Here is a 21060-nt window from a genome sequence, read left to right on the forward strand (position 1 = left end):
TTTCGTACAATAACAGTTACCACACCAGCATTCAAGTCGCTCCATTCGAGGCATTATACGGATGTAAATTCCGATCACCTCTTTGTTGGGCAGAGGTGGGTGATAGTCAGATCACAGGTCTAGAAATGCTAGTTGATGCTACTGAACGGATTGCACAGATACGACAACGCATGGCGGCAGCTCGTGACCATCTGAAAAGTTACGCTGATAAACTTAGAAAACCGCTCGAGTTCCAAGGTGGGGATTGAGTGCTACTCAAAGTCTCACCCTGGAAGGGTGTGGTTCGTTTTGGTAAACGAGGCAAGCTCAATCCGCGGTATGTTGGACCGTTCGAAATCATTGAAAGAATAGGCAAGTTGGCCTACAAACTGAACTTACCAGCAAAACTCGGTGCAGTTCATAACGTTTTCCACGTGTCGAATCTGAAGAAGTGTCTGTCAGATGAGACCCTCATAGTTCCTTTGAAGGAACTCACTATCGACGAACAGTTGCATTTCGTCGAGGAACCTGTTGAAATCACGGACCAAGATGTTAAGGTCCTCAAGAACACTAGAATACCTCTTGTTCGAGTTCGTTGGAACTCCCGTCGTGGCCCAGAGTTCACCTGGGAACGAGAAGACCAAATGAAAATCAAGTATCCCCAGTTATTCGGAAACCATGCAACCACTACTGAGGCTGAAGCTACTACAGAATTTCGGGACGAAATTCCAAATCAACGGGGGGATGATGTGACACCCTAGGGAAACCAGTAAACGATACAACTTAACTAGCTTCCTCAGTAACCACATGCTAAATTTCGGGACGAAATTTCTTTCAAGTTGGGGATAATGTGACAACCCGTAACTTCAGGTTAATGCTTTAACTTAACACAATTAAGTTGGTCTCACAATCTTTAGCATTGCATGGAACTATGCATTACTTTGTGCATTATTTGACTTACATGAGAACTTTGTGCCTTGACTGTAAATTATATGTGGTGTGTGTGTTTTATGTAAAAGATGATACTTAAGGGTGAGTAGAGTAGTTAATGAAACCTTAATAACCCCTAACCCTAACCTCTCTCACAAATCATTACGTATTTCAATCTTACTCTACAATCATCTCCTGCAATCATCTTTTTCATCATTCTTGGTGGCACAAGCTCTCAATCATCATTTTTGATCTCTCTCTCCAACTAGAATCAGTCTAAGGTAAACGTTTAATGATTATTTGTTGTTAATCATTGGTTATTTGATTCATGCAAACCCTAGTTCTCCAAACAATGGTTCTGTGTTTATTGATCATCCTGATTATTGTGAAATGGTTTGTGAATAGTTGTGTAATCACTTGTCTGACATTAAGATGCCTGATATGTTAGAGGTGTTTGATTGTTGATTAGATTACAGCATTGCCAATGTATGAAAATTAGGGTTTTGATCGTAACCTGCAATGTAACTGTTCCATTGAAAACTGTAAAAAGGTTTTGGAAATCACGCATGTTGTTAACTCGGAGTTAAGGTCAGGGCTTTGTGAAGTCACAAGTCCGAGTTTTGATTGAATGCTTGATCTGAGTTTTGTAAATGAAACATGGTCCGAATTTTGTAATGCATTTTGTAATGCATGTATGGTCCGAATTTTGTTAAGCATGTATGGTCCGAGTTTTATATGTGATACATGGTTCGACTTTTGTGAATAAGCATTGTCCGAATTCTACAAGGACTTGTGGTCCGAGTTTTAGTTGATTCTCTAGTCCGAGTTTTGGTTGATTGTTGGTCGAATTTTATAAAGGGAACTCATGGTCCGAGTATTTGATGTTTATAAGGTCCGAATTTTTTTATGAGAGGATGCTTAGTCCGAGTTTGATGTGTGTGCGTGTAGTCCAAATTTCATGTATATATAAGTGCCTGAGTTTATTGTAACCACCAGTATTAGAGCTTAATGATAACACTAGGGATCCGAGTTTACTTATAATGCTAAGTTCAAAACCCTGTACGAGGAACACCTTGTATGCCACTGCATGTTACTGCATGTTACTGCATGTTACTGTATGTTACTGTATGTTACCGTATGTTACTGTATGTTACTGTATGTATGTGCAATCTATGTCATGCTAATCTGTAAACAATTGTCACACAGAACACAGTTGTTTGGACACCAAGGAATTGTAAACCTTAATTGAACGTAAATACTTACATTGAGTTTATGTGCAATGTACCTTAGGTCGTGTGTAACGGACCTAACCATTAATTAACACTAGAAGCACAATAACAAACCGAGCAAACCAAGGTGAGTTCACACTCTTACCAAGGCATGGGATTCCCGGGGTAGGGAATGGGATTGGATGATTATATGTATTTACGTTGTTGTCGGGAATTATGAAATACTGACCTCGGTTGGGATAGGTCACTTATAGATATTACTAGACTAGTGATACATGGGGAAGCCCCCACTACTCTTCGCACACATGCATGTAATGGCCGCGATACTGATATTGATCTTCGCACACATGCCTGGAATGGCCGCGATACTGATACTAAACTTCGCATACATGCCTGGAGGGCCGTGATACAAATAAAACTAGTCTACAATACATGGGAAACCCTACTAATCTTCGCAAACATGCCTGGAGGGCCGCGATGTAATTATAAACGACACATGGGTTACTAAACAAACAAACGTTTTACGAAATGAACACTATTACTAAACAACCCCTTGTGAACTCGCTCAACTAGTTGTTGACTCTCTGTTACATGCCTTGCAGGTCGTTCGATATACATGGAGCTTGCACTGGGAGGCGTGGTCGTTGTGGACAAGGATCGTGAATGCTATGATTAAACATTTTGACATTACATATTCATACTTATGTTGGGTTTATTTTTATGCTTTCGCTAAACATTGATATTGCACTTATGTTTTGAACACCTTTCACATTGGTTTGGTTGAATTACATTTACTTTTACTTATTACTTACATGTTCAATATGATTGGTGGCATGATCCTGGTCAGTCACGCTCCCAAGCGGTGATACTCCGCGGGTGGATTTTGGGGGTGTAACAAGCAGTAGTTGTCATGATCAGCAGAGGTTGACTCAAGGCAGTAGATTGAACAGTAGAGCTTTAGTCTATCATCAGTCTTTTACTTGATAAGTTCTTTGTAGGTCAGCAGTTTGTATGATCAGTAGATAGGAGGTCAGCAGATGTTGAAACCACTTTCAAGGGGAGAGACTTGTATACATAACATCTGCTTATTCTGGATCCACTAACCTGATCTAGTTTTGGCTTTAATTATCTGTTCCTCTGATAGGGTTCAATCCTACAAGTTTCTATTTCAACCAAGTTCTTAGGGACCTTATTTTCTTGAGTAACCTTTTTCTTTGGCTTTTTGGATTTAGCTTTGGATTTTGATTTGTTTTGGTTGAGAAATTTCTTGTTAGTACATTGAAGCTGAAGCAATCCCAAAGTTTTGAAGTCATTAAGTGGAATGAAGACGAAAACAATCTATGAAGCTATTATTAAGGAGGAGTATGTAGGTACATCCTTGATCACAACACCTTAATAGATAGGTCGTTTTGGTTTACAAGGAATCATTGTAATAATATTTATGTATTTGAGAGTGTTATGCAAACTAAGGACTATATAGGCGGACTTAGACTCGTTTGGAAGAGGTCACACACACTTATCAAGTGTTTCAGGGTTTAACAACTCTGTCGTTAGCATATTCGAGGAAAACAGTTTGGTGAGGATGAATACGAAAGAGAGATTGAGAACTTAGGTTTGTGACAGTATATAAGGTCTTAGGGAATGAAACGTTTGAATCAATACAATTTTGTATTATACACTTACTCTCATGCTCTTGATATTACTCATAAACGAGTCTAAGAGGATTCCTCACTCTTAGACATTGTATAGATCTCATAATCGATCCAATAACATGAGCTTACACCATTATTTTATGACCCTTTAGATTCGTTTAGACTATTTATTGTATTACAGTCGTAAGACGTTGGATTTGGGGCTCTTATACTTCACAATGTTTGTTTTCGGTGTAATTGATCTCTATGGCAAGAGATGTTTGAGGAAAACAGTGTTTAAAGACATTTAAAAAAAATATGTGGCCCATCAAGAAGTACATGGTTTTACCAGGATGCTTGGTAGCCTCGATTGCACACATTGAGACTAGGACAACTGTCTAACTGGTTGGCAAGGTCAACATCATCGCGGTGATCATGATAGCTAATACTTGAAGCAATCACATCTTATGACCTTTGTTTCTGGCATGCATTTTTTGGTGTTGCCAGCGCAAATAATCATATTATTGTCATAGAGCAACCATCAGTATTCAACAAAAATATAGATGGAGTTGCACCCGGACTTCATTTTATGAAAATGATGTGGAGTAATTTGGGGTACAAGTATGATTACTATCTTGTCGATTGTATTTACCTAGAGTGAACCATGTTGGTGAATACAATGTCATGCCTAACTTAGGAAAGAACGCTAATATTTTAGTAAAATCACGAATTGACAATAAAAGATATTGAACATGCGTTCTAGGTATCTAAAATTTGATGTGTGTCATTGTCTTGCCAACATGAACTTGGAAAAAAGATAAATTAAGGATCATTATGTATGCTTGCATAATTCTACATGATATGATATTTGAGGACTTTGGGAAAGTGATTTGTCAAGAATATATTTAAATTAATAAAAAACAATGATTACTAAATGATTTAAGTGATTGGGGTTTAGTTAGTACCATTACACCTTTATGAAAGGATGGTCTAGTTAAAGGTTACATGCTTACTTGGTACTTACATGACACTTTGATAAGCTATTATAACTTAAACCACTACATTTTGTTTAATAAAACATTAAGAATAAGTCTTTACCTAATGATTTTTCTCTCTTCTCTTTCTTCTATCTCTTTCCTCTATATCACCTTTTCTTGAAAAACCTGGTCCATATCACCTTATTTACTCCCAAGTTATAAGAGTTGGTAGGGAATTGGGTTGACCGGCTCAAACGGACTTGACCGATACTGGTTTAAACTTTTTGACCGGCTTAATAGGTGAATAGTTATACTCTACGGTGTATTTTTTGAAAGGCTAACACAAAACCCTAATTCTACTTCTATGAGCATCTCCAACAGTTTAATCCGTTGGAGAGTCTGTTCCTCGAACCACCATCCATGCGGACGAGACCTATTGGAGGTGATAACTTGGCTGGTTTGTTGAGGGGTTGGTCAGCTCAAGCAGACTAGTCCATGGTGTCATATGGTGGGCCCCACTTGATGGGGTTTAATTAAAAAATATTTTCTTGTTTGTTTTAAAAATACATTTGTTTTTTTTTTTTTTAATAAAACAAAAATACCAAATAAAATTAATCATAAAATGTATAAAACAAATTTATTAAAATTAAAAATATATTACACAAACCATATAATTAAACCTAAACAAACCATACAATTAAACCTAAACACACAAGATAATTAAACCTAAACAAGACCAGATAATTAAACCTAAACATACAAGATAATTAAACCTAACCACACCAGATAATTAAACCAAAACAAGGCGATATATTTAAACCTAATAGTCAACCTTGAACTATGGAGTTGGTATCCGGAGGGGAAGTAGGTTGCATATGTGGCTGGTTTCTTACTATTTACCAGGCTACCATGTACATAAATCTTATATTCTGTATGTTTTTATATTTCCGACAGGCCCGACCAATCGCTTGTGCATCCGTAATGCCGTCTCCTTGGGCCATCACGTGGTTGAAGCATGCATGAAATGTGCGAACCTCCTCGAACAGAACAGAATATGAAACGTAGACAAAGTTGCGTTTGAATTGCGATTGGTTTCTCCAACACATTTTGATCCTTCAAATAATGGTTTTTTAATTGACCCCACTACTTGTCTATTGTCGCATAAGTCCAACAAAGAGCCGAGCAGAGCCATCTCTTCGTTTTTGGTCCACCTGTTTCTTGCCATTTTTTATGAATATGTGCAGTGAATTATTAGTTGAGAAGTGCATATGTTGTTTGAAACACGAATTAAATTAATAGCCAGTAAAAAGTAGCCGTTGCAAAAGTAGCCATTTGAAAAACTAGCCATTGCAAAAATAGTCATTTGGAAAAGAGCCGTTGTAAGAAAACAAAAAAAAAGTTAATAACATTGTTATATAATTTAAATTTATAATTAAATAAAAATACTAGAAAACAAAAAAATAAGTTAATTACCTTGTTACATGTTTGATTTTTAGAATAAATTACTATTTTGGCCACTAAGTTTTAGCCAGTTTAACCATTTTGATCTAAAAAGGAATATTTTGACATATCAAACATTAAGATTGCATTTTGTAATGGTTTTGGCCCTAACACTAATTATGTTACTTTATTTTGTTAACTATAAGGGTATTTTAGTACTTTTATGTCTTAAGGGCTATTTATGTAAGTTTTAATGTTTCTTTTAATATTTAACATATTGTTTATGTAATTACTTAAATTAACAAAAACCAAACTACAATCTCATTCTTCACTCTCAATAGGATGCATTTTTTTATTTGTATATATTAAAAAAAAGTTTTAATTTTGTTTTTTTAATTTTTTATTGTTGTTTTGTTTTTATTATTTAGTTATTTTAATGATAATTATTTAATAAAACTCATTTTAGTTAAGTAACTTTGTCTTTTATAAACATCTTTTATGGTCGTTCTTTTCTCAAACTTCTTTTTAAACTGTTCATCTTTTGTTAATATATCGTTTATTTAAATCGTTCATATCTTTAAAACCGTCCGTTTGTTCAAAACTCTTTATTTTTTAAACCTTTTATTTATTAAAATCGTTCATTTTTTTAATCGATCGCTTTTTACTTGTTTCTAAACCCTCCGTTTTAAATTCATTTAGTAATAAAAATAATTATAACTATTAGTTAAATAAAATAAAAATGGATTATACTAATTAGTTATAGTTTAAATAAAATGAAAAGTAAGTGATGAAATGGATAATGAGCTAGAGGTTTGGAGTGGGTTGGAATGGTCGTTTATTGTTGAAGAAAAAAAATGGGGCTTGGAATGACGGTGGTTTGAAGTGACATGTCATGATAACTAGACAGTCTGGAGTTTAGAGCAAGTTTGTTGTTGTAGATGTTCGCACAAATATTCAATATCGACTTCAACCCTCAACCTTATAGTCTAGGCATCACTTTACACACGTTTATATTTTAAGTCTAGAAGATACTCTACAAGTAATAACGTAGGATTATAAAGTCTCTTGCAATTAAACAAGTAATAATGTAGGATCATAAAGTCTCTTGCAATTATTTTGATCCCGTACGTAATTATACATATATTAAATTTCGAATGAAATGAACAGTGTTTGGTTAGGGCATTTTAGGTATTCAACACAACACACGTGGGGTCTCCTCAGCCTCCACCGCTCTTCATCTTATTTTCTTCTTCCATATCAATACCCAGATTAGACAGGTCCACAGATGAGCGACGGTGACGGAGGAACCGGCGGTGGTCACCGTCCGGCCACCGATCGGTGGTCAAGGTCCGGTGTTTTTGACGCAGCAAACAACGGTAGAAGGCGATGGTGCTTAAGGGTTCTGCTGTGACACTATGACGCGGCAATAATAAACTTCCCTTCAAAGCGACCCCAAAGTAGTGGCGCTGACTTCCGGCCTTCTGCTCCGGTGATCGGCCATGACTTCCGACCTTCCGACTTCCCTATCAGTGTGATTCCTTCACATCTCGAAAGTGCTGCTTCATTCAGGAATAGGTATGTTTGATTTTGTTGAAATTAGTTAGGGTTATGCAAATGGAACAAATACCTTGCTATTTGTTTGATTTTCTTGCAATTTGTTTTGGTTATTGAAGTTATCCTAAACTGATTTGTTTTTTATTGTTCACGGGAACTTTAGGTTTAGAAGGAAATTAGGAATGGAGTCATTGGTGACCTTTATTTGGGTATAATCTTAGGTTTGAGAACTTAATTGTATGTATTATGTATAAAAGTGTGTTTTATGTTTATAATCTTCTTATTTGATGATTTGTTTGAACTTGTGGTTGTTGAAGGTTATGATGGTGGTCTGCAATGGTGACCCATTTCACAAGGTTAGGGTTTTGTTTTCTTGATTGAAGTTGCTTTTTCTTACATGGTGGGTTGTTTAAAGATTGTAACTTTCTACTAGGGTTCAAAGCATGTTTCTCAATCATTGAATCTGTTATTGCGCTTTTTGCTACTTTTTGAAGTGTTTCTCTGCCGCTCTGCGATAGTTTTCTTCTAAAAAACAAAGACAACATCAGGTACTTCTTCCATGTATGCTTAATTTTGTGCAAATTGTATGTGTATTCCAGATTCCTCATTGATTATCACAAGATTCCTCTTATTGGCGAACTCCATTTTTTTATATAGATGAGTGTCTAGCTTAATTGAAGTTAAATATTTTGTCACTTTTTAAATTGAACTGATATGTACTAAACAGGCAGTAGCTAGCGATGGACGATGGTGAAGGTTGGCTGGGCTTTTCTGCTTGGTGGTATGATTTCATTAATTTGGGCAAACTGTTATTTATTTAGTCAGATTTGAACGTTTTTTAGTTTTTTCTGTGGTTGTATGTCAACATATAAAACTTGATTCAGTGTTTTTGTTCCATTCTAATTCAGTAAATTTGCAGTTCAACATCCTATTCCCTAATCTTCGTGTCAATATAATTAATTCGCTCTTGGAAACTAAATATGTTGCTTGAATCTCAGATTAAATTGATGAAAAATAACAAAGGAGTCCATATTAGTTAGACGAAGAGGGAGCTGGCTCAGTTGGTTGACACCGGTAGGACCGTGCGACACAAATTTGGGTATGTCGTTTAATTTTTTTTTATTTAGTACTTCATCGAAATTGATTTATAATAATCATTCATATTTTATCAGCTTGGACATGTAACTTGGGAAACCAAGATGGTGGCTGCATATGATTTGATTGAGATACACCTGACTCCAAAAACATTGCATCAAAATTGATGCTCGAATACTCACCAGGTACCTATAAATACATAACACTAGCATCCCATGATCACTAACAAAAAAAAAAATTGTCTAATAGACTTGTGTGTCTATCCTATAAATATGGCAATGTGATTATATTTCTGTCGTTAAGAGGTTTCGTATCAAATGTGTATGTAATCAATCTATTTTTAATTGCCCTTATCTCATGCATAGAAAGGAGGTGAACTTTATGGTAAGTTAAGAGTTAGCCAACAAGAACCATGATGTCCAGTTAGCTGATTTTGTAGAAAGCAACTTCTTGGTGAACAGTCGTATATGAAGCTGCGGCTGATCAATGATTATGAAGGTTTTGAGGTCACTTGGATATTAGTTGATCGGCTAGGTGTATTGTAAGTGCTATGGTTTTTCAAGTGCTTGACCTTATTTTGGTTCAATTGTAAGAACGCCAGTTTTGAGTCTTATAATATGTGGCTATAATTTTTACTAGGAAGGTGAGCGGGCTCGAATTTCCGTAGTCCCCGCGCAACGCGCGGGCCGAATTCCACTAGTTGTGTTAAAGAAGCAAAAAAAAAAAAAAGAAAAAAAAAAGACGTGATAAGGTTGTACTCTCTTGTTTGAGCCTTTTGTTAAGAAGCCTAAAAAAAAAAAGACGTGATAAGGTAGTACTCTCTTGTATCTGAAGAATTAAACACGTTTTGTTAAGAAGCAAAAAAAAAAAAAAAAAAAAAAAAGTGATAAGGTAGTACCTCTCTTGTTTGGACGTTTTGCTGAAAGAACTAAAGAAAAAGAAACACGGCAGCAATTAATTCAAAGCTACTTTATCAAGTCTATTCTTTTGATCGAAAAAAACAAAACACCATTAATTAGTCCTACATACTCCTCATCTATAAATTTGTGTTATTCTCCACGAGAGTTGTAAAAAAATACCAGTCGTTTGTTACCTTATAGCCTCAGATCGCCTTGAAGAGGCTAGAACAGTCACTTCTACTTCTCATCTTTTAAAGCAGTACTGCCAACAATCATAATGTTGAACTTTCAAACAATGTTGCACAATGTTTCTCTTTTTTTTCTCCTGCTCTGCATTTGGCTACAACAAGAAGTAAATTGCTTTGTTCACCAGAATTCTCCTCCAGGCAAGAATCACTAAATCTATTCAGAATTCAGATAAAAGATCGATCTCTAGATATTGATATATATTGCTCAAATGATGTATGTATGTTATGCAGATTCAGGTTACCTTCGTTTTACATACGAAGCCACTGATTTCTCTCCTGCGAAAGCTTACGATTACATCATTATCGGTGGAGGGACTGCTGGTTGCCCGTTAGCTGCCACTTTATCTGAATCATATTCTGTCCTGCTACTTGAGAGGGGCAGTAGTTTGAACAAGAGCGTTTTATATGAAAGTAATGTCTTTCAGAATATCCTAGCTGCAAATGATAATGATTCACCGGTTCAAACTTTTGTTTCGGAAGATGGTTTACAGAACGCAAGGGCGAGGATTTTGGGGGGCGGTAGCATGATAAATGGTGGGTTTTATTCGAGAGCCGATGACTACTTTTATGATAATGCAGGTATCGAATGGGATATGGGAGCTGTTGAAAGAGCCTACGAGTGGGTAGAAAATAGTATTGTTACTCGTCCAGGACGTTTAAATAGGTTTCAAACTTCTTTCTTTAATGGATTACTCGAATCAGGAGTTGTTCCTGATAATGGGTTCACCTTTGACCACGTTCGAGGAACCAAGATTGGTGGTTCAACATTCAATGATTCGGGGATACGACATGGGGCAGTTGAGCTTCTGAACAATGCCAACCCGGAAAATTTGGATGTGTTGGTTCATGCGATGGTCGACAGGGTGATCTTCTCCACCTCTGACCCTTTAGGTAATTAACCATTCTAGCTTCATGATCTAGTTAGGTTGTTGAAACCAACATTGTTTTTGATATAATTGATATTGACACAAGGCAGAACAATATAAGATGGAATATTGGATTTTAATAATCCAACTATTCCTCGTTGGCTGCCAACAGTCCCAAGAAAAAAAAAATAACAACTGACAGTCCCAACTATTGATATATTTGCCACCAATGGACCCTAACTAACAGAACCCTAACGTCGTTAGTCTCGGGTCGCCGAAAACCGTTTTTGGTCAGAAAAAGGTTTCTAAAGGTCCGATCTAAGTTTACAAAAAGGTCTGGGACAAAAATGTTGAGTTTTATGGCCAAAAACGTTTTTCCAGCGATGGGAGACTAATGGTGTTCGGGTTCTATTAGTTAAGATCTATTAGAGGCCAATATGTTAATAGCTTGGACCCCCGATGGTTAGCGGCCAAAGGTGAATAGTTGTGATTATTAAAATCCAATATTCCATATAAGATTAGAGAAATTCAGAAGAAGAATTGTGATAAATCTAATACCCAAACCATTACATTTTTTAACTTAACAGTGAAAGATTCATGATATATAGAATAGGTCCAACATAGCTAGTAAACCCAAGACAAAAAAAAAAAAAAAAAAAAAAAAAAAAAAAAAAAGCCTAAACAACAAAAGTTTTATCAATTCTCAACCAATATGCTGAAAAATCATTAGGTTGTTGAGAAAAGCATAAAAAAGATAATTTTAATTTATGATTTTAGTATTAAAATTCATCCGCATTTGATAGCTATTTGTATTTTTTTCTTGCATAGCTGCGGTTGGAGTTGCATACCACGATTCAAACGGAAAATATCACATAGTTCATGTAAGAACAAACGGAGAGGTAATTTTGAGTGCCGGAGCCATTGGAAGTCCGCAACTTTTGCTGCTAAGTGGACTCGGGCCAACCTCGAACCTTACATCCTTGAATATTCCTGTTGTTCGGGACCATCCTTTCATCGGCCAGTTCATGGCTGATAATCCACGAACTGGGGTAAATATCTTGCTTCGAGATTCAATAACAGATTTAGGCCTCCGTGTGGCTGGGATTACCGAAAGTGGACCATACATTGAGTCGTTTACAGTCGCCCCAAACACACCTCTCACGAGTATCATACCTTTTGTCGGTTCAGTGGCAATTTTTAACTCAAGTGTGCAGATAATTGGTGGAAAGATTACTAGGCCTAAATCAACAGGTTCATTGCATCTCTTATCTGCATCTAATGTAACAGTTGGCCCAAGCGTCCGCTTTAATTATTACAATCACACCGAAGACGTAAATGAATGCTGGAACGCTGTGGAAGTTATTAGAAAACTGTTGGCTACTCCAACCATGGAAGAGTACAAGTTTGGTGGACAAAATTTCGAATTTCTTGGGTTGCCGTTACCTGAGGAGTCATCTGATTACGAGACCATTGCGAGTTTCTGTCGTGACACTTTGTCCACATTTTGGCATATCCATGGTGGATGCTTGCCTAACAAGGTGGTTGATAGCAATCTGAAAGTCATCGGGGTTGATTCTTTACGAGTCGTCGATGCTTCAACATTTTTTAACTCACCGGGAACAAATCCACAAGCAACCACTATGATGTTGGGCCGGTATATTGGTATCAAAATGCTTGAAGAGAGAGCAGCAAGTCAAGGGCATCCGTTCTTAGAATACATCTAGTGTATTGTATCTGATGTGTCATTTATGTCTTACTTCCGCCTTTTAGTAATATCACGTTAACTAATAAGATTAGTTTAATAATAGATTGAACCCTTTGTGTTGAATGAGTTCGTTACTAGAAAATTCATTTTCTGGAAAATTCTAACATATCGTTCACATTAAAAAGTTAGAACAAACTAGATATACACAAAGTAATAAAATATTAATTTAATATAACAATATATGAGAAAATCATGACATACCTTGTTGTTTGAATTGGTCCTTCAAATTCTACTACGAAGAAGTCCCAAACGTTGCTGCGGAGTATAAAACCGCGAAAAAAGCTAATGTGAGACATTTTAGCGAACCCACATATTTAAGGAGGTGTTGATAACATATGTAACTTTATATTAGAAAAACAAAACATATTTGTCGTTTGATAACATTCAAGACCATAAACAAACAAACGAAACCGTTGCAAACATGTGTTATATGATGACACCATGGATAACATTTAGAACTTTAAGAAAACCGACAAACAAGACATTGTCTGATACGTGCCTAGCCATGTGTTTCTAAACATAACAACATGAAACAAATACATAAATAAAAGTTTAGTTATGTTTCTAGTCCACCCTGAATAACGTTCTTTATGTGTCATAACTAGTTTCCTGCAACATGTATTAAAGTAAAAGTCAACATAAAGTTGCCGAGCATACAAGTTTGATTACATAATATAGTAGTGACTAAAATATGTCTCATATCCATCATGGTAATTTACAAACATTGTTTATTAACATACGGGCGGTACGTTAATCTTGTAGCGCTATTATTGTTAACATAGGCTTGCAAATTAATAAGCATTTAGTACATAAGAGTGAGTATAGCATGTAATAACAAGAATATAACACGTATCATGTTTTTAATGGATAGAGTGTTTATATGAATAAGTTTAATCGTGAGTATGTGACTTGTAATATTGTGTACATGTTGCAAACAAAGTGTGTAAAAAGGAAAATGTGATCGAGTCTCACGGTTTGCATAGTAAATCCATCGTACGTGAGTTGATGCGTTTGAGTGTTTAGAGAAACTGCCGAGTTATCCTACAAGGATTAACGAGGCGTATGAGTTCGACGGAATTTGGAATCAGAATGTAAATGTGAGATGCTTACTTTGTAAGAATGTACATAAAATTTATCATGATGAAACACCCAAATTTGGACACCATGATTAAGTGCTTTTCATAGGCACAAGGTCACCTATCGGAAGTCCAAACATGAGGAGTTCAATTCAAGATACTAAAACCATAACCCTTAACATATATTCATCAACTGGTTAGTGCTTAGTGTTTGGTTGATAGTGATAGTTTATAGATATTTATATAAATGTGTCTGTGTGTGTGTGTGTATATATATATATATATATGTAAGTTCTTTAAGTCTTATGGCCAAGTATTTTCAAGTATGTCAAGCAAGGAGGTAGGATAATTTCCATCCAGTAAACCTCAGTATATATGATTCACCAAAACACAAAATCATCAACTTAGTTGATGATTTCGGTTGGTAATGAATAGAACTTTAAAATAAAATAAAAATACACGTCTAATTCATCAAATAACCGAGCGAAACTCAAAACTAGACTTGTGCATTCCAATCATGGCAAATGTTAGGAGACTTAGTGTAGTTTGGACACATTATTACTAGTAAATGTGCTTGATGACTTAGGTTAGTTTGATTTTGCACCTCAATCTTTCTGAAATGAAGCCCCAACTCAAGTCCATCAACATGCAAGTTAGGTGGGAATAAGGTTGAGTTCATGTTGTAAGGAAAAGTTGCAAAAGATAAATGTTTTACAAAAAGCATAATTTAAATCTAACTTTGGACCTCAAATATGGTGGTGTTAACTTAGTTTACCATGGTAAACTTGTGTAAACATTTCTAGAGGTTATTAAGTGGAATGGAAGGAAAAAACAAGAAGAAATGATAAAGAAAGTAAGTTGAAAGCTCACTTGAACACTTAGAGCTTTCTTCCCAACTTAGAGAATTTCTTGATGATTTTGGAGTGTTTGAGAGTAATTTGGCGTTGTGGAAAGTGAAAATATGTCAGAGGAGGCTTGGTTTTATAAGGAAAATTAGGGTTTGTGTTTTAAAGAGGTTAGAAGGTGATTAGAGGTAAAAAGAGGTGGAAAAGGGTGAAACCCGATTGGGAGAGAAAACATGATGCGGATCAACCCTGCTCGCACCACGCGACCAGGTAAACCTTCCCTGTTGCGTGGCGCGACGGGTAGTGTAATCTAATCTTTGGTTTTTGTTCAACTTTGGTCCCTGCACTTGGTTTTAAGGTTTTTTATGTTGTTTTCTTGTGTTTTAGCTTGTTTTAAAGCATAGAACGTGTTTGTAAGTATGTGATGATTATCTTGTACGTATGATCAATAATTCAAGTGTATAATAAGTGTTGGTTTGCATGTAAATGTGTATTTGACAATTGATTGCATAAGACATAAGTATGAGTTTAACAAGACATAAACATGAGTTTCCATTATGATCAAAGTCTCGGATTAAAAGTTTGGAAGTGAAATACGAAAACAACTCGAATACAAGTTTCAAAAAAATAGAAATGTGAATACAACTTGCTAAATATGGAAAGTACAGAAATGCGAAGTACTTCTTGGGGTTTGAACACCCTTAAACGTTGAATGAACGTTGTTGATTTCTTGAGGTAAGTCTAGACGATACGCACTTGCCAATTCTCTCGAGAATCATGAAAGGACCTATAAAACGAGGGGCGAGTTTGCCTTTCTTACTGTAACGAGCCTCAAAAATATTCCTGATGACAACCTGTAATCAAAACCCCAAGTGCACGCGACGAAACTTGTAGTACTCAATCAAAAAACTTAGCGGTTACGAAAACTTGACGGTTGATGAACCAACCCACACAAAAGTACCCTTACTAAACTCAAAACTAAAAACCGAACCATTTAGGATCAAGACCCCAGCAAACACGAAAAGAACCAGCACAAAAATCGAGAAAACACATGATTTGGCGTAGAAGGTGGCCGAGGACACGTGTCACCATGGCCCGACACATGTCCAACCTACCTAGGACATGTGGGAATTTTAGGCCAGGTGGACCTCCCTTGCACCACGCAGGAGAGACCCTGTCCCCTCCCGCGACGCGCGGGAGAATCAAACCTGGCTATATAAAGGCAAGGTCTGGGACAGAATCATTCGCACCTTTTCGACTTCTGAATCGATCCTCTGAACTTTCGTATCTCTGTCTCTTTGTATTCTCGTATATTAAACCCTAATCACTGAAATGATACATTGTCCGATTGATCAATAAACTAATCAAACGGATGCCAAAGCACTGCCTGTATAACGCTATACTTTGTTAACTACGGTGTGGTTTGGATCTCGTGATTCTCGTTAAAGTTTGAGTTGGGTTTGTACATTAATACGAATTACATTTTGTGAAATTAAGGGTTAGAATCAGAAGGCTTAAAAATTCACTGATAAAGTAGATGCTTAATTATCAGAAGACTTGGAGCTATAAACTTACTGTTAATCAAAAGGCTTAGAATCAGGAGGCCTATTAAATCAAAACCCTAATTTTGCAAGTGAGTTAATCTTATTTTCTTAAAAGATTTTTAAAACCCTAAATGTTTTCCAAGTTGTATTTACAGTGATCAAGTTTCTGTATTCTTAAATTACTGCGGGTATATGGGGTTTTGCATACATTACTTGACACTCGTTGCTATTGGACAAAGAGTTAGCCAACTGTGATATGACCACGGTCGCCGAAATAGGATGTGTGACAAATACTGATTTAAGTAACTGAAAGATGAAACAAATGTAAAAACCGTTGATGCTGTAAATTACAATACCGTGTCTTTTTATATAAATGAATGAACTCACTTGTATTTCCTGCTGATAAAATATTTTTAAACGCGTGTTAGGTGATTACAGTATGTTGGAATAAGAGTTGTGATACTGCACCGAAAGGCTTAAAGAAGTGGTTTATTTTATGAATTAAATTAAAAAAAGTTGTTTTATGTATTCGGGTTTATCCCCTATTAAAGCAACCTTTGTAAAACATAAGTTTATCCTCATCTGTTTAATAAATAAAAATCCGGTGTTTCTAAACTCTGATATTTTTCTTAACTCACGATCCTGATGAAATCTCCGCTGCAATATTTTCAAAATCACCATCGGTACCACTTGATTGTTCACAGCTCCCATCCGGGGTATGGTCGGGGTTGTGACAGAAGTGGTATCAGAGCCACTAGTTTAAGCAATTAGGTGTGGTGATAATACCTAAGCTTAAACGAAAGAGTTAGGAAATTGCTATTACTGGTAGCACCCAGGATAATATTTAGACTTGAACTTAAGAAAAATGCCTTAATATAAGTTTCGAGATAAGCTAAATTACTTGCATAGATATAGTGTGATGGGTGTTGGTATGCCGTCGGGATAATGGCTAGAACATTGCGAGTACGGTAAATATGCGATAACACTTGGCCACTATTATATCTTATTTATTGGTACTACTCAGTTCTTGAATATGAGCGATTCTGTGAATACTAGATTCCTTGTTTCTTGATGAAAGCCTTAATAAAAGATGCACTTTTAAAATCATGCGATATTTTCTTCCGTGCGATTGACTGTTAATGAATATTATAATCTTATCCACACTTACGTATAATGCATGTTGACCTCAAATGTTACTGGTTGACTCCTGTGACATGGGGTGCGTCCGTATGTCAACTTGAAGAGTCCATGAATGAGGAGCTTACACGTGTCCAACAAAGGTGATGTGTCGACGGCAGACTCCTCCCATGTACTTGGCAGACTCCTCCCATTGTACTTGGCAGACTCCTCCCATTATATTTGGCCGACTCCTCCCATGTACTTGGCCGACTCCTCCCATGTACTTGGCAGACTCCTCCCATTATACTTGGGAGACTTCTCCCATGTATATGGCAGACTCCTCCCGTATACTTGGAAGACTCCTCACATTGGCTCGACTGACTCTTCTTCCTAACGGCTTGGCGGACTCCTCATATTTTGTTTGACTCCTCCCATTGCTCGGCTGACTCCATACATTTCTATTTAATTCTATCAAATATTTATATCTATTTAATATAACATTATAACATAAAACATTATAACATAACTTAAAAATTAGAAATATAACATAAAACATTACAACATAACTTAAACATTACAACGTAACTTAAATATTACAACCTAAAAAGGTGACATAGGATGTTATTAAGAAAAGAGGACACTTAAATATAAATTTTCAAACTTTCAAACACAGAAAGGCGTTCAATAGGTGTAATTATATAGCAAATTGAATTTAAATAATCCAAATTTTCTCAATTTGGCTGTAATAATCCCATCTCAATTATATCCTGATAATAATCCGAATTGGTCCACTTTTGGTTGATAATAATCAGCATTAAAAATAGCTTAACGGAGTTAATTTTTTTTTCTGAATTACAAACTCATGTTTTAGGGCTTTTGATTAGAATGAGCATAGGAGTTGATTGATGTAAAAATTTACCTCAAAATATTGTCGTTAAAAATTATATTTGACTGTCTTCTTTTTATTTTTTTAATAACATGCTATATCACGTTAATAGGTTGTAATATTTAAGTTATAATGTTTAAGTTATGTTGTAATGTTTTAAGTTATATTGCTAATTTTTAAGTATTGTTCTAATGTTTTATGTTATAATGTTATATTAAATAGATACAAATATTTGATAGAATTAAAAAGAAATGTGAGGAGTCAGCCGAGCAATGGGAGGAGTCAGGCAAAATATGAGGAGTCCGCCAAGCTGTTGGGAAGAGTCAGCCGAGCCAATGGGAGGAGTCTGCCAAGTACATGAGAGGAGTCTGCCAAGTACAATGGGAGGAGTCTGCAAAGTACAATGGGAGGAGTCCGCCGTGGACGCATCACCTTTGTCGGACATGTGTAAGCTACTCATTAATGGACTTTTCAAGTTGACAGACCGACGCATCCCATGTCGTAGGAGTCCGTCCAAGAACGCAGGAGGGTAATATTTTAGTAATTTTGGTTCATCAAGTGACATTTTGGTAATTTTCACTTTGAATAATTCTGTTTTGATAGCGAAGTCATTTTTGTGAAAAAGATTGAAAAGGAATCAATTCCAGGATGTTGTTGATCTAAAATAACGTTTGGTGTGTCATTAATTTTTGATAAGGAGAACGATGAAGTTTGAATCGGAAAGATGAATAAGTTTTGAACGGATTCCATAGAATTTGACTGTTTGTTGAGTTGCAGAACTGAATTGATATTGGTAGTTGTATTGTTAAACGAAAAAGAAGATAGCAGTTTGAAAGAAGTTGTTTGAACTTTCGAAAAGAAAAAAATATTATATACGACAGGTGGTTTGTGTTAGAAAAGAAAAAAATGAAAGGTTTGATATCAGTTGTAATAGATATGTGTCATAAAAGGTTTTTAGGTTTTTAGTTTATAGAAATTAATAATAAATTGAACTGGTGATTGACATTTCAAAGGAAAATATTTTTAAAATTGATTGAAATGAAGACATTATGATTATCTCTTTTTAGTTTAAAAATAAAAAATATACAATTATTATTATTATACATTATATATATTAATTAAAATTAAAACTTGTGATAAATAGTAGATCACAATTTTTATATATTTATGTGTTATTTTTAGTAATAAATAGTAATAGATAAGTTTTAAGTATTTTTATTTTTTATTGGTTATATTTTATTGATTATTTAATTTGCTTTTTGGTGTTAAGTTTTTATAAAAAAAATAAAAATTAAATAAATAAATCCGTGTCTATGTTTATTTATTTTTTAACATTTCAAGTTATTTGCCTACGCGTTGTGATGGTATGTTACCGCGTTCATTAGATCGGAATCGGTTTGGTTCGTTACTTTACCAAAACGATACATGCACTTGGTATAGAAATCAACACATGTTTTACATTGCCGAAAACGATAAAAACAAACATCAGTACTAGCATGGATGTTGTTCATACGACACCCATCGGTTTAGAGTGTCACGGTACTGGTAGGGATGTGCAAAAAACCGAATTAACCGAACCATAACTGAGTTAACCGAAATAACCGAACCGAAAAAACCGAACCAAATAAAAAATCGATGGGTCGGTTAATGGTTTTTTTGAAAACCGAAAGTAGCGGGTCTGTTATGGTTATCATTTTTTCCATACCCACCATAACCGAACCGAACCGACATGTAATAAATCTTTGTAGGATTTAAGACTTTTCCCCATATTTTTAATATTTGATGTTTTTGACTGAAGATTTTTAGTACTTATGGGTTTTTCATATCATTTTATGGTTTTGGTTGAAAATTTATTTGAATTTATGGAATGTATCATATCACTTTATTTGAATATTTGATCATAATTGGTATTAATATTATAGATTATATGTATTTTTAATACTATGTAATATACTAATATATACAAATATGCAATAACAATTATCAAGTTAAAAAAATTAAGCTATTTTAGCTAAGCTAAATACACGGTTAACCACCCATAACCGACCCGCTATAACCATTAAAACCGAATAACCATAACCACCGTAACCGATCGGTAATGGTTGGTAATGGTTATGGTTATCCAATAACTGACATCGCGGTTATGGTTATGTTTTTTGATCAAAACCGACCCAAACCGACCCATGCACACCCCTACGTACTGGTAGCGTTATTGATGTTCGGTATGGTAGGGTAGCATTACAATGTCAGTTTATCAAAAGAAAAAATATATAAATAAACTCCTAAACCAAAAATGATGTTCTTTAGTTAGGTATAATACTGTAGCGATATAGTATCAATTAATCAGAATGAAAATGAAAATAAATAAATGTTGGTATCGATACAAATGTTGTTCAATTAATCAGAGTGAAAATGAAAATAAATAAATGTTGGTATCGATACAAATGTTGTTCAGTCGGTTCCGGTTCGGTTTGGTATGATTGCGGCACAATATTCGTTATATAAAAATGAGTGAATTGCAAGTTTTGTCCTTTATCTTTATATCACTTTGCAGGCGCTGTCCTTTATGTTTAAAATTGACGAGTTTTGTACTTTATGTTTTCAAATCATACACGTTTTGTCCTTTAAGCCAAACTCAGTTAATTTTTTCTGTTAAATCTGATCACTCAAGAGCAATTTGGTCTTTTTACCAATTACTTTAACAATAAGTTAATAATTAAAACAAATTTAAAAAAAAATATATATTTATATATAAAGAAACACCTCTCTCTAGCTCTCCTCAGCCACCACCAACAACCACCTCTGGCCACCACTGCACAACCAACAACCACCTCCGACCACCACCCTCAACCACCTCCGGCCATCACTACACCGTTGTGAAACCCCACAGCCACCAATGATACTTGATTAGTATGCAGTTGTAATTGGCCTATCAGTTACACAATGATAATTGATTAAACTGAAACCAATAATGATA

At 35.4% G+C, this 21060-nt stretch overlaps 1 protein-coding gene across 20 annotated transcripts; it reads left to right on the forward strand.

Annotated features, from left to right (window-relative positions):
* Window positions 1-7317: 7317 nt before the first annotated feature.
* On the forward strand, window positions 7318-12676 carry LOC110886885 ((R)-mandelonitrile lyase-like). 20 transcript variants are annotated; one of them, XM_035987879.1, is made up of 11 exons: window positions 7358-7761; window positions 7904-7977; window positions 8058-8096; window positions 8174-8288; window positions 8468-8521; window positions 8739-8839; window positions 8913-9020; window positions 9205-9376; window positions 9475-10120; window positions 10214-10873; window positions 11677-12676. In XM_035987879.1, exons 9-11 carry the CDS (start codon window positions 10012-10014, stop codon window positions 12570-12572), a joined length of 1665 nt encoding a protein of 554 aa, XP_035843772.1. In that variant the 5' UTR covers window positions 7358-7761; window positions 7904-7977; window positions 8058-8096; window positions 8174-8288; window positions 8468-8521; window positions 8739-8839; window positions 8913-9020; window positions 9205-9376; window positions 9475-10011; the 3' UTR covers window positions 12573-12676. The 20 variants fall into 20 exon arrangements, with proteins under 20 accessions (XP_035843761.1, XP_035843772.1, XP_021990447.1 ...); XM_022134755.2 differs by having other exon boundaries at window positions 9201-10120; XM_022134760.2 differs by having other exon boundaries at window positions 8235-8288; window positions 9201-10120.
* Window positions 12677-21060: the final 8384 nt, after the last annotated feature.

This window comes from Helianthus annuus, chromosome 3, assembly GCF_002127325.2.
Source record: "Helianthus annuus cultivar XRQ/B chromosome 3, HanXRQr2.0-SUNRISE, whole genome shotgun sequence".
Taxonomy (NCBI): Eukaryota; Viridiplantae; Streptophyta; class Magnoliopsida; order Asterales; family Asteraceae; genus Helianthus; species Helianthus annuus.